Source organism: Gymnoscopelus microlampas (assembly GCF_963454915.1).
Source record: "Gymnoscopelus microlampas genome assembly, chromosome: 21".
NCBI classification, from domain to species: Eukaryota; Metazoa; Chordata; class Actinopteri; order Myctophiformes; family Myctophidae; genus Gymnoscopelus; species Gymnoscopelus microlampas.
Window position 1 is genome coordinate 1374056 of NC_139958.1, and position 13145 is coordinate 1387200.

General features: G+C 41.0%; 1 protein-coding gene across 1 annotated transcript in view; it reads left to right on the forward strand.

Annotated features, from left to right (window-relative positions):
* The first annotated feature begins 5192 nt into the window (after positions 1-5192).
* LOC311037056 (SWI/SNF-related matrix-associated actin-dependent regulator of chromatin subfamily B member 1) overlaps positions 5193-13145 on the forward strand; it is a 16795-nt gene continuing 8842 nt past the window's right edge. The window contains exons 1-5 of the mRNA XM_084046120.1: positions 5193-5329; positions 6635-6746; positions 7736-7844; positions 10840-10977; positions 12043-12170. Coding sequence (XP_083902246.1) covers positions 5240-5329; positions 6635-6746; positions 7736-7844; positions 10840-10977; positions 12043-12170 — 577 coding nt within the window. The 5' untranslated portion in view covers positions 5193-5239. The remainder of the gene's footprint in view (positions 5330-6634; positions 6747-7735; positions 7845-10839; positions 10978-12042; positions 12171-13145) is intronic.

The window sequence follows — 13145 nt, forward strand, 5'->3', positions numbered from 1 at the left end:
AAAAAAAGAAAAAGGAGGAAAAAAAAAAGAGCGTATAAATGTCAACAGTTATGTGAATGAATCATTCAGATCTTGAGTGGGTTTTTTGTTTGTTTGTTTGATTGACTGTTTGTTTATTTTCCATTTTACTTTTTTTTAAAGAATAAACGTGTGGTAAAAGTCTGGGTTGGTTTCGGTGATGCAGTTTGGGATTTTATGAAACACTTGGAAATGTTTGCTTTTTTAAGTGAAAATAACCCCCCCCCCCCCCCCTCTTAGAATCTACATGTTTTTGTCACATTAATGTTTGTCACAATTAATGGTATATCTAGAGTTACAAGACCAACCCTTGACAGCCCCGTACATCCAAACAGAAAAGTCAGATCTGATTGTATTAAACGACGTTGAAGTCGCCAACATGGCAGCTGTAGAGAAAGCTTGGATTATCCTAGCTTTGTATCTGCAAAGCGTTTGTTTCATAGAAATCCTCCATGTTGTTATGATCTACTTTCTGTCGATACATTCTGTGCAGGTGATTATTAGCATGTGTTCTAAGGGTTGGAGTTTGGAAGCACTCGTGGGAAACCACTCAGCGGTCCTGCGTACCAACCTGTTTCTAAATGTCACGTAATGCAGGAGGCAGCAGGACGTTGACTTATTGTAAACGAGCGCTTACAAACTCTGACATTTAAGAAAAATGATCGCCTGCGCGGAAACAAAAACTTTTGTGAGTTTAATGTTGTTTAATACGATCAGATCTGACGTTTCTGTTTGGATGTATTGTATGTATTATCTGTTTGGATATATGGGGCTGTCAAGGGTTGGTATAGATGCCAGATAGCAAAAATGGGTGCAGTACGTTAGTCCGACAGCGCATTCCTCCGACAGCGCAGTGCTCCGACGTTAAACAGTAAACCCGAACCAAACCCGCACCCTAACCCTAACCGCACGCGGATGCCACATAGTCGGAGAAAAGGTCTGTCGGATTAACGCATGCCTCCCAGCAAAAATAGCATCTAAGAGTTGCTTGCGGCTAGGTTTCTGCTATCAGATTATTGTCTTAGTGATTACTGGACTACTAGTCATTACTACGACTTTTTCAATGAATGGAACCATCTTTTGCAATCTTTTTTTTCAACGTGGGAAAATAATCGAATAGATCTTTTTGTATATACTCGACTGAATGGATTACTCTGATTAATCAGTGGAAAGAATAGGACATTATTATTGGTTTAGTTCATAAAGCTGTGTACATTCTTACTGTACATTATTCCTACTTAAGACTTAAGACTTAGACAGGGGCCATTTTCGATTTGCAGCCTCCTGAAGGTGTATCTTTAGGGCAGTTTTGAAAGTGAGTAGGGTTTTACACTCCTTTACTCCTTTTGGTAGAGCATTCCACATTTTTGATGCATGAGAACGAGTTCATTCCCTTTGTTGAGCCAAATCTGGGCTGAACGTGATCAGTGGACCTGCCTCTGGTGTTATGATCGTGGACTTCGTTAACGTTTTGGAAGTATTTTGACAAATACAGGGGGATCCCAATGTTGTGGTGTATCTTTTAGACCAGGCCCATAGCAAGTTGCTGTACTTTGTCCTCAACTCTAAGCCATCCAATCCTAGCAAAATGAGCAGGGGTTAGATGGGTTTTGTGATTGAGGCCAAGAAGTAGCCTTACTAGTTTGTTTTGGGATGTTTGGAGCCTTGTTTTAAGGCCTTGTGATACAACGAAGTGCATGCATAATCATAATAACCTTGTATGAGGGCCCCTGCAAGAATCTTCACAGTATTCTTACTGACTAGACGTCCAATCCTATACAAAAAGCGTATTCTTTGGTTGACCTTTTTGATCACTCTTTCGGCGTTTTTGTTACCGGAGAGGTTTGCCTCCAAGATGGAACCCAGGTAGGTAATTTCCTCCTTTCTTTTGATGACATCATCACCCGCTTTGATCGTGAAACTCTCAGCCTTGCTAAGGTTAGAACTGGACCCAAAGAGGATGGATTCAGTTTTACCCAGGTGTAATGATAGTTTGTTGTCAGAGAGCCAGATACAGATCTTGTTGAGTTCAGTACTGAGAGTTTTCTCAACCTGCAGCCTGTCGCTGAAGACATATCGTTCACATATATCAGGAACAGTAAAGGTCCTAGTATACTTCCTTGTGGAACACCACAAGTCACAGGGAGGGGGGGGGGGGGGGGGGGCTGGGTGCCGTTTACTTCCACCACTTGCTCCCTCCCTTCCAGGTAGGATCTCATCCAGTTCACTGACGTGTCATCAAAACCTATTGCTTTGAGCTTATTGATCATGATTGGGTGATTAACGGTGTCAAAGGAAACGTAGTCCTTATTTAATAGCCCATATACATTGGCTATTAAATTTAAAAGCCGATCTCTGCTATTAAAAAAAATATATATACATTAAGAAAGCTTGTGAAATGGGACATTCTGCATAATGAGTACTTTCTACTTTTGGTACTTTAAGTACATTGTGATACCAATACTTTTGTACTTTTACTGAAGTCAATTTTCTTTCTACATTTCAGTATTGGTACTTTAACTCGAGCAAAAAAAAAAGGTACTCGTGGCCACGGATGTAACAAGTTGAAACGGGTGGGTCTAAGTACCCGTATCTTCCGTATTTTTCAATAAAAATAATTTTAATCTAATTGGCGGCCATTATCTCACATTGTCCTTCTTATGCTTTCAACTACGCGGCCCTATCGGTTGGGAGGTGTATTGCACTCTGATACATTTTAACTCTATGATAAAATGGCCGCCGATCGGATTAAAATGCTTTTTATTGAACAATACAAAAGATACGGGTACTTAAACCCACACGACTCAACGTCTTACATCCATGGCCGTGGGGTCAGCACTTTATATTTGAAATGTGAACGTTTATGTAGATGTACGGGGTGTAAATGGAAACATTTCCAAAACCAGGAACAAGTTGCGCCTTGACAGTCATGTTTCAGGGCATGTTAAACAGGTGATGTGCAGGACGGTGAAGAGATTTAAAATGAACGCTCCCAAAACAACTTCACCACGCACACACACGCCCACGCACAGTTTGTGTACAAACTGTCTGTCTGTCTGTCTGTCTGTCTGTCTGTCTGTCTGTCTGTCTGTCTGTCTGTCTGTCTGTCTGTCTGACTAACTAACTAACTAACTAACTAACTAACATCATGAGGTAAAAACACACATTGATGTAAAACATTAAACTAATACAGTGATAAATATAACTAAAACATTAAACTAATACAGTGATAAATATAACTAAAACATTAAACTAATACAGTGATAAATATAACTAAAACATTAAACTAATACAGTGATAAATATAACTAAAACATTCAACTAATACAGTGATAAATATAACTAAAACATTAAACTAATACAGTGATAAATATAACTAAAACATTAAACTAATACAGTGATAAATGTAACAATGTGTTCATGTATCATGTTTACAACTGACTCAGTTCATTTGTTTGTTTTAAGTGGTCTTTGTCGCCCTCGTGTGGACAAAATGAATCACTGCAAGTGGAAGTCGTTAATAAATCCACTTTTCTCTCAGTCATAAAAGAACGAGATGACGCAATGACTCCATATGACGCAATATGGAGCTAGTTTACACAATATAGGCTGGTCAAATCTACACGCTCACAATGAGACGCGTTGTGAGCTTGTAGATCTGCTATTTTCGGCGACACCGTCGTAGAACAGAGCAAAAAGTAAACATTAAACTGTTTCATTTTGAAAAATGAGCGGATGCATTCGAGTTGCGTTTGATGCGAGAGTTGACACATGACGTGGCTTTATTTTGACAAGAAAACGGAAGTGCCCTTGTGGCGTACGGTGTGACGCTTGACCGATGGTACGGGAAATGTAGTCCTTATTCTTAAAATGTAGTTCTTCTAGCCACGCATGGTGTATGGGAAACGTAGTCCTTGAAATGTAGTTCTTCTAGCCACGCATGGTGTGTGGGAAACGTAGTCCTTAAAATGTAGTTCTTCTAGTGACCCATGGTGTATGGGAAACGTAGTCCTTAAAATGTAGTTCTTCTAGCCACCCATGGTGTATGGGAAACGTAGTCCTTAAAATGTAGTTCTTCTAGCCACCCATGGTGTATGGGAAACGTAGTCCTTAAAATGTAGTTCTTCTAGCCACCCATGGTGTATGGAACATGTAGTTCTTAAGTGTAGTCCTTGTGACCACTTCCGTTTTACTTTGAAGAGAAAATGGAAGTGCTCACGTGGTTTTCAATGTTAAGCATGACACTTCACCTAGTTTTATTTTGAAGAGAAAACGGAAGTGCTCACATGGTTACAAACATGTGATTTGACCCAGCTAGCCTAGCCAGTTAGCATGCCAACGTGATGCTCTGTTCCACCACGGTGTCGCGCGCCGAAAATAGCAGATATACAAGCTCACAACGCGTCTCATTGTGAGCTTGTAGATCTTAACAGCTTATGTTGTAGAAACTAGCGCCATATTGCGTCATCTCGTTGTTAAACTGCTAATAAATGATCAAATCAATCAATCAATTCCACTTGCATTGATTCATTTTGTCCACATGAGGGCGACAAAGGCCTTTGAATACAAACAGATGAACGGAGTCTATTGGTGGTTCTTCCTCGCTGCTTTGGTTAGCAGCAGTGTTGCCATGTCCGCTTATTATAAGCGTTATTAATCCAGTAGCATAAAACCACTTGTTTATACAATTTAGGAAACAGCAACAGCCAATATTATTTTACATCAAGTAACTTTACAGAAAAACAAGCCCTAAGAAGGCTTGGCGTAAAGCTGATTAATGTAAATATTAGTAGTTGCTGTTTCCTAAATGTTGTTTATATAAACAAGTTGTTCTAAAATAGTTTAATGTCAAGGACCACCAAATTAATATGTAATTATCCAAGGACCTCCATCTGGAAATATGTTGCCCCAGGGGACCCCCCCCCCATACAAGATTTATGTTGTTAAAATGTTTTTAAAAAATGCACATCTTTTAATTTCCAAGATTTTTTTATTTTTATTTTTATTTTAATGGCAGATCTACACGCTCGCATCGCGACGCGTTGTGAGCTTGTAGATCTGCTATTAACAAATAGCTGAAGTGAATCTAAAGTGCTCACGTTGTGGCCTCTTTTGGGCTTGTTTTCATGGACCCGGTTGCTCATTTCCCTCACACAATCTGGCAACACAGCTTGCAGCAGGGTTAGCATGTTAGCATAGCAACCCCATCATCAACAACAACGATGCAGTTAGCTTTAAGCAAAACCTTCGGCCAGAAACCCATTAAATTCCAGCTGGAACAGGATGGAGATTTCTTCATGGTGGGATCAGAGGTAAAGCAGCGTTATGAACATTTATTAATGCTTTATTCATATTTAAACAGCGTTTATTGCATTATGCTACTGGCTGATGCTAAGATGCTAATGTTAGCATTGGCTGCTGCAGTCATTCACACAAAGAGCCCAGCTAACAGTTAGCTGCTAACTGTTAGCTGCTAACAACAACATTAAGATGAACACAATAACATGAACATGAACACAATAACACACTAACAGCATCATTCTGTTAAACATAACTTCCTGTTTCAGCTCAACAGTCTGTGACTGTCTGGATGGTTTCCATTGTGGTCCCATGTATTCAATTCATCAACATAGCATAAAACAATAACACAAATACAATATAATCAGATTATATATAAAACACTATATGAACAGAGTAGAACATAAGAGAGAGTAAGGAGGAGTGATAATTATTACCTCCCTGTTACCTTACTACAGTCTAGTGTGACTAGACTGTATATATATCTATATATAGATATAGATCTATATCTATATCTATATATAGATAGATATATAGATAGATAGATAGATAGAGATATATTTGATGTTTCTGTGTCCTCTGGGGAACAACCTGTGTATGTTCATCATCATAATAATGTTTCTGTCTCCTACAGGACAGTGGTTCTCAAACTTTTTCATGTCAAGGACCCCCAAATTGACACTTATTAGCCCGCGGACCCCCATTTGAAAAGATATGCATGCAGGGACCCCCATAAGAGAAGATTTTTGCGGCTCTAGCAGTGATTCTCAAACCATTTTAATTTCAAGGACCCCCAGTTTGACATCATTAGGGCTACGGACCCCCATTTAATGGCATTTCTATGCCTGGGACCCCAATTCATATTGTAAAATCAATGTTATATTTAACTCTGAGAGTGTACAAATGGAACCAAATGGACCGTTAGGGTCCATTTGGTTCCATTTGTACACTCTCAGAGTTACAGACCCATAAGGGTTCATTTGGTTCCTATCCATCATTTAGCTTGGGACCCCCTGGAACACCCTCAAGTACCCCTGGGGGTCCCCGGACCCCAATGCTCTAGGTGGAACTACCTGCATGTGTTCAGTATAATAATAATAATATTATTAATAATAATAATAATATTAATAATATTAATAATAATAATGTTTCTGTGTCTCCTAGGTGGGGAACTACCTGCATATGTTCATAATAATAATAATAATATTCATAATATTAATATTAATAATGTTTCTGTGTCATCTAGGTGGGGAACTACCTGCGTATGTTCAGTATAATAATATTAATATTAATAATAATAATGTTTGTGTGTCTCCTAGGTGGGGAACTACCTGCGTATGTTCAGAGGCTCTCTGTACAAACGTTACCCGTCCTTATGGAGGAGACTGGCCTCTGTGGAGGAGAGGAAGAAGATAGTTGCTTCATCACATGGTGAGACACACTGTTATGGACTCTAATATAATGATATGACTGGTGGTCAGTATGATAACAATAAGATAATATGACTGGTGGTCAGTATAATAACAATAAGATAATATGACTGGTGGTCAGTATGATAACAATAAGATAATATGACTGGTGGTCAGTAGGCCTACTCAAGTACTGACCACCAGCAGAGGTCCGGTAGGAGACACAAAGGAGGCTCTTTGTGTCTCCTACCGGAACCACTGATCATCAAATTATTGTCTTAGGAATATGTGACAAAAGCAAAAAAAACATCCATGAATTCAAGTCTCCATGGGGTGACTAATCCATAGGAAATAAGTCACTTTGGGGTGAACTATCCCTTTAATAATTGTCCAGCTACAAGTTAGTAATATAATAATGTCAATAGTACAGTAAGAGTATAAATCAGTAGAGTTCAGACACCAGTATGGTAAAAGCTGCTGATATACTGCCTATATGATGCTGGTATCGCTGAGTATGTCAGTCTATGCCATTCTGATACCATGTGATTTATCATGTAATATTTTGCATTGATGTTCCACTACGGTTTTTATATTCTTACTGGACTGTTTTACGGGTCCATTTGGTTCCATGTGTACACTCTCAGAGTCACAGACCTGTAAGGGTCCATTTGGAACCCCCTACAGCATACATGGGCAACTGGCGGCCCGGGGGCCACATACGGCCCCCACCTTCACTTAATGCGTCCCACAGGTTAATATCAGAATAGTGATATATTATTGATTTCAGCTGTTATGATTCTAAACATGTAAACATGACCCACTTTAATGACTTCAGTCTATATTAGTAGCTTAATGACTAGTGTTAACATTCTGTTGTCTTTTTTTATGTCCAATGTATTTAAATTCATAAGAAATAATTTGGGGACCCCCCTGGGGGTCCTGACCCCCAGTTTGTGAACCGGTGATCTACACCAACAGTAATGGACATTAACCTTTGACCTCTCTCCCCAGCCACCAGTGTGACTCTGCTGAAAGCCTCAGAATGTGAAGAGATCTTTGAGGGAAACGACGAGAAATACAAAGCAGTGTCTATCAGCACTGAGCCTCCAGCCTACCTCAGGTAGGCCTACCCCCCCTACCCCCCCTACCCCCCCCCCACACTGAGCCTCCAGCCTACCTCAGGTAGGCCTACCCCCCCTACCCCCCCCACACTGAGCCTCCAGCCTACCTCAGGTAGGCCTACCCCCCCTACCCCCCCCACACTGAGCCTCCAGCCTACCTCAGGTAGGCCTACCCCCCCTACCCCCCCCACACTGAGCCTCCAGCCTACCTCAGGTAGGCCTACCCCCCCTACCCCCCCCCCCCCCCACACTGAGCCTCCAGCCTACCTCAGGTAGGCCTACCCCCCCCCCCCCCCACACTGAGCCTCCAGCCTACCTCAGGTAGGCCTACCCCCCCTACCCCCCCCCACACTGAGCCTCCAGCCTACCTCAGGTTGCTTTACCCAATCAAATGTAGTGGGCGGGATTAACATGTGTGCCGTTCGTTCCCCACTAGAAACAAACCTCGGGCGGCAGTGTCTCAGGGGTAGAGTGGGCTGGGTAGAGTGTACATACAGTGTCTCAGGGGTAGAGTGGCTGGGTAGAGTGTACATACAGTGTCTCAGGGGTAGAGTGGCTGGGTAGAGTGTACATACAGTGTCTCAGGGGTAGAGTGGCTGGGTAGTGTGTACATACAGTGTCTCAGGGGTAGAGTGGCTGGGTAGTGTGTACATACAGTGTCTCAGGGGTAGAGTGGCTGGGTAGAGTGTACATACAGTGTCTCAGGGGTAGAGTGGCTGGGTAGTGTGTACATACAGTGTCTCAGGGGTAGAGTGGCTGGGTAGAGTGTACATACAGTGTCTCAGGGGTAGAGTGGCTGGGTAGAGTGTACATACAGTGTCTCAGGGGTAGAGTGGCTGGGTAGAGTGTACATACAGTGTCTCAGGGGTAGAGTGGCTGGGTAGTGTGTACATACAGTGTCTCAGGGGTAGAGTGGCTGGGTAGTGTGTACATACAGTGTCTCAGGGGTAGAGTGGCTGGGTAGTGTGTACATACAGTGTCTCAGGGGTAGAGTGGCTGGGTAGAGTGTACATACAGTGTCTCAGGGGTAGAGTGGCTGGGTAGAGTGTACATACAGTGGCTCAGGGGTAGAGTGGGCTGGGTAGAGTGTACATACAGTGGCTCAGGGGTAGAGTGGCTGGGTAGAGTGTACATACAGTGGCTCAGGGGTAGAGTGGCTGGGTAGAGTGTACATACAGTGTCTCAGGGGTAGAGTGGCTGGGTAGAGTGTACATACAGTGGCTCAGGGGTAGAGTGGCTGGGTAGAGTGTACATACAGTGTCTCAGGGGTAGAGTGGCTGGGTAGAGTGTACATACAGTGGCTCAGGGGTAGAGTGGGCTGGGTAGAGTGTACATACAGTGGCTCAGGGGTAGAGTGGCTGGGTAGAGTGTACATACAGTGGCTCAGGGGTAGAGTGGCTGGGTAGTGTGTACATACAGTGGCTCAGGGGTAGAGTGGCTGGGTAGTGTGTACATACAGTGGCTCAGGGGTAGAGTGGCTGGGTAGTGTGTACATACAGTGTCTCAGGGGTAGAGTGGCTGGGTAGAGTGAACTGGAAAACCGCAAGGTTCCCAGTTCGATCCCAGGCTGGGGCGCTCCCCCAGAGTTAGTGTGGAAGTGTCCTTGAGCAAGACACTGAACCCCTAATTGCTCCCGATGAGCAGGTTGGTGCCTTGCATGGTTTCCTCCTCCATCGGCGTATGAATGTGTGTGTGAATGGGTGAATGGCACAATCAATGTAAAGCGCTTCGGATAGAAGCGCTATATAAATGCACCATTTACCATTTATTTTACCAAACCTAAACTCATGTAACAATAGCGTCCTCGAAGCCGACAAAACCACGGAAAGTTAGTAACATTTTAACTTGCTCTTTCATCATAGAAACAAGTGGGCTTATAAACCAACACCATCCATGTTCTCTGGGAGAAGTGGTGTTAGTGTTCCGTGTAGAAATATTGTTAGTGGGAATGAAAACATAGTCGCACCACAGGAAGTGATGCGCTGAAGGCAGACACAAACCCTGGTTTCCCTGAGCACGGGTCCTCTGTTCAGCTCGGCCCAGAGCCGGCCCAGAGCCAAGTACAAAACTGTTTTTCCTTTTTATTTGACCATGGGTTCCCAGATGCTTTATAAACCAACAGTACTATTTAAACCATTCAATGCTTTATAAACCAACAGCAGTATTTAAACCATTCAATGCTTTATAAACCAACAGTACTATTTAAACCATTCAATGCTTTATAAACCAACCAATTTCTTTTAATATTTGAAAATGTATGAACATTGTTCAACATGGAAAGGATTATTGAAAATATCTAGTGGTAACACACACACAGTGTGTTCCCACAGGGAGCAGAAGATATATATATATATAATATAAATGTTGTGTGTGTGTGTTACCGTCCCACAGGGAGCAGAAGATATATATATATATATATATATATATATATATATATATATATATATATATATATATATATATATATATATATATGTATATATATATTATATAAATGTTATGTGTGTGTTCCCACAGGGAGCAGAAGACAAAGCGTAGCAGTCAGTGGGTTATATATAATATAAATGTTATGTGTGTGTTCTCTCCACAGGGAACAGAAGACATATATATGTGTATATATATATAATATAAATGTTATGTGTGTACTCCACAGGGAGCAGAAGACATATATATATATGTATATATATATAATATAAATGTTATGTGTGTGTACTCCACAGGGAGCAGAAGACATATATATATATGTATATATATATAATATAAATGTTATGTGTGTGTACTCCACAGGGAGCAGAAGACATATATATATATGTATATATATATAATATAAATGTTATGTGTGTGTACTCCACAGGGAGCAGAAGACATATATATATATGTATATATATATAATATAAATGTTATGTGTGTGTACTCCACAGGGAGCAGAAGACAAAGCGGAGCAGTCAGTGGGTTATATATAATATAAATGTTATATATGTGTGTACTCCACAGAGAGCAGAAGACAAAGCGGAGCAGTCAGTGGGTTCCCACTCTGCCAAACAGCTCTCACCACCTAGACGCTGTGCCGTGCTCCACCACCATCAACCGCAACCGCATGGGACGAGACAAGAAGAGGACCTTCCCCCTGTGGTAAGACCCTATAATATATATATATATATATATATATACTATATATATATACTATAATAACAAGAAGAGGACCTTCCCCCTGTGGTAAGACCCTATAATATATATATATATACTATAATAACAAGAAGAGGACCTTCCCCCTGTGGTAAGACCCTATATATATATATATATATATATATATATATATACTATATATATATACTATAATAACAAGAAGAGGACCTTCCCCCTGTGGTAAGACCCTATAATATATATATATATACTATAATAACAAGAAGAGGACCTTCCCCCTGTGGTAAGATACTATACTATAATAATAAATTGACCCAAAAGTAACAACAAAACAAAGTATTTCCTTGCTTACGGTAATCATTCATTACCGTAAGCAAGGAAATACTTTGGTTCAAAAATAGCAGATCTAGCCGCGCTATGAGCTTGTAGATCTGCTATTTTTGAATAGCCAAAGTGTAAAATAATGCTTTTTTAGCTCAAATCAAAAAATGACACAGATGCGTTCCAGGTCGTAATGGGTTAACTGCCAGAGTAATAGTGTAATATTGTGCCACTGCTGCCAGCGAAAACGGGCGATCTGTACTGTACCTTTGAAAAATCATGGAATATTCTCTGTGACCTCCGCCCTCTCGTAGATGGGCTCGTTACACGCACAGGGTTCCCGAGGTATTGGGAATGATCTGCTCGCGGCGAGCCACTGCACAGCTGTGGCCATTTCAATGAGGCTTGGTTTTTGCCATAAAGCAGGAGATATGGCCGCTCCCCGCAGGAAATAAACGGGAAGCAAATGAGCTTTTATAGTTCATTCATTTCTGCTCGTCTCATTCACTCGCTGTGACATTCTGGTGGAATTTATACAATTCCGTCTGTTTTGTCCAAGGTTTTCCTACTATGACCATGTCCAGAGCAGAGAGGCTAGGGGTCCAGGTGGTTCATACATTCAGTTAAAAAAGCCAATCGATAAGTTATAGATTGACGATTTTCCGGGACCAATAAAGTTTGTCACGGTTAAAAGGAATGATGAAGTTTGACCGTTTTAAACGTCTTCCTCAGCTTCGATGACCACGACCCCGCGGTGATCCATGAAAACGCCTCTCAGAGTGAGGTGCTCGTCCCCATCCGTCTGGACATGGAGATAGACGGTCAGAAACTACGAGATGCCTTCACATGGAACATGAACGGTAAACATTCACTATCCTTCACATGGAACATGAACGGTAAACATGCACTATCCTTCACATGGAACATGAACTTAAACATTCACTATCCTTCACATGGAACATGAACGGTAAACATTCACTATCCTTCACATGGAACATGAACTTAAACATTCACTATCCTTCACATGGAACATGAACTTAAACATTCACTATCCTTCACATGGACATGAACGGTAAACATTCACTATCCTTCACACAGAACATGAACTTAAACATTCACTATCCTTCACATGAACATGAACGGTAAACATTCACTATCCTTCACATAGAACATGAACTTAAACATTCACTATCCTTCACATGGAACATGAACTTAAACATTCACTATCCTTCACATGGAACATGAACTTAAACATTCACTATCCTTCACACAGAACATGAACTTAAACATTCACTATCCTTCACATGGAACATGAACTTAAACATTCACTATCCTTCACATGGAACATGAACTTAAACATTCACTATCCTTCACATGGAACATGAACGGTAAACATTCACTATCCTTCACATGGAACATGAACTTAAACATACACTATCCTTCACATGGAACATGAACTTAAACATTCACTATCCTTCACATGGAACATGAACTTAAACATTCACTATCCTTCACATAGAACATGAACTTAAACATGCACTATCCTTCACATGGAACATGAACTTAAACATTCACTATCCTTCACATGGAACATGAACTTAAACATTCACTATCCTTCACATGGAACATGAACTTAAACATTCACTATCCTTCACATAGAACATGAACTTAAACATTCACTATCCTTCACATGGAACATGAACTTAAACATTCACTATCCTTCACATGGAACATGAACTTAAACATTCACTATCCTTCACATGAAACATGAACTTAAACATTCACTATCCTTCACATGGAACATGAACTTAAACATTCACTATCCTTCACATAGA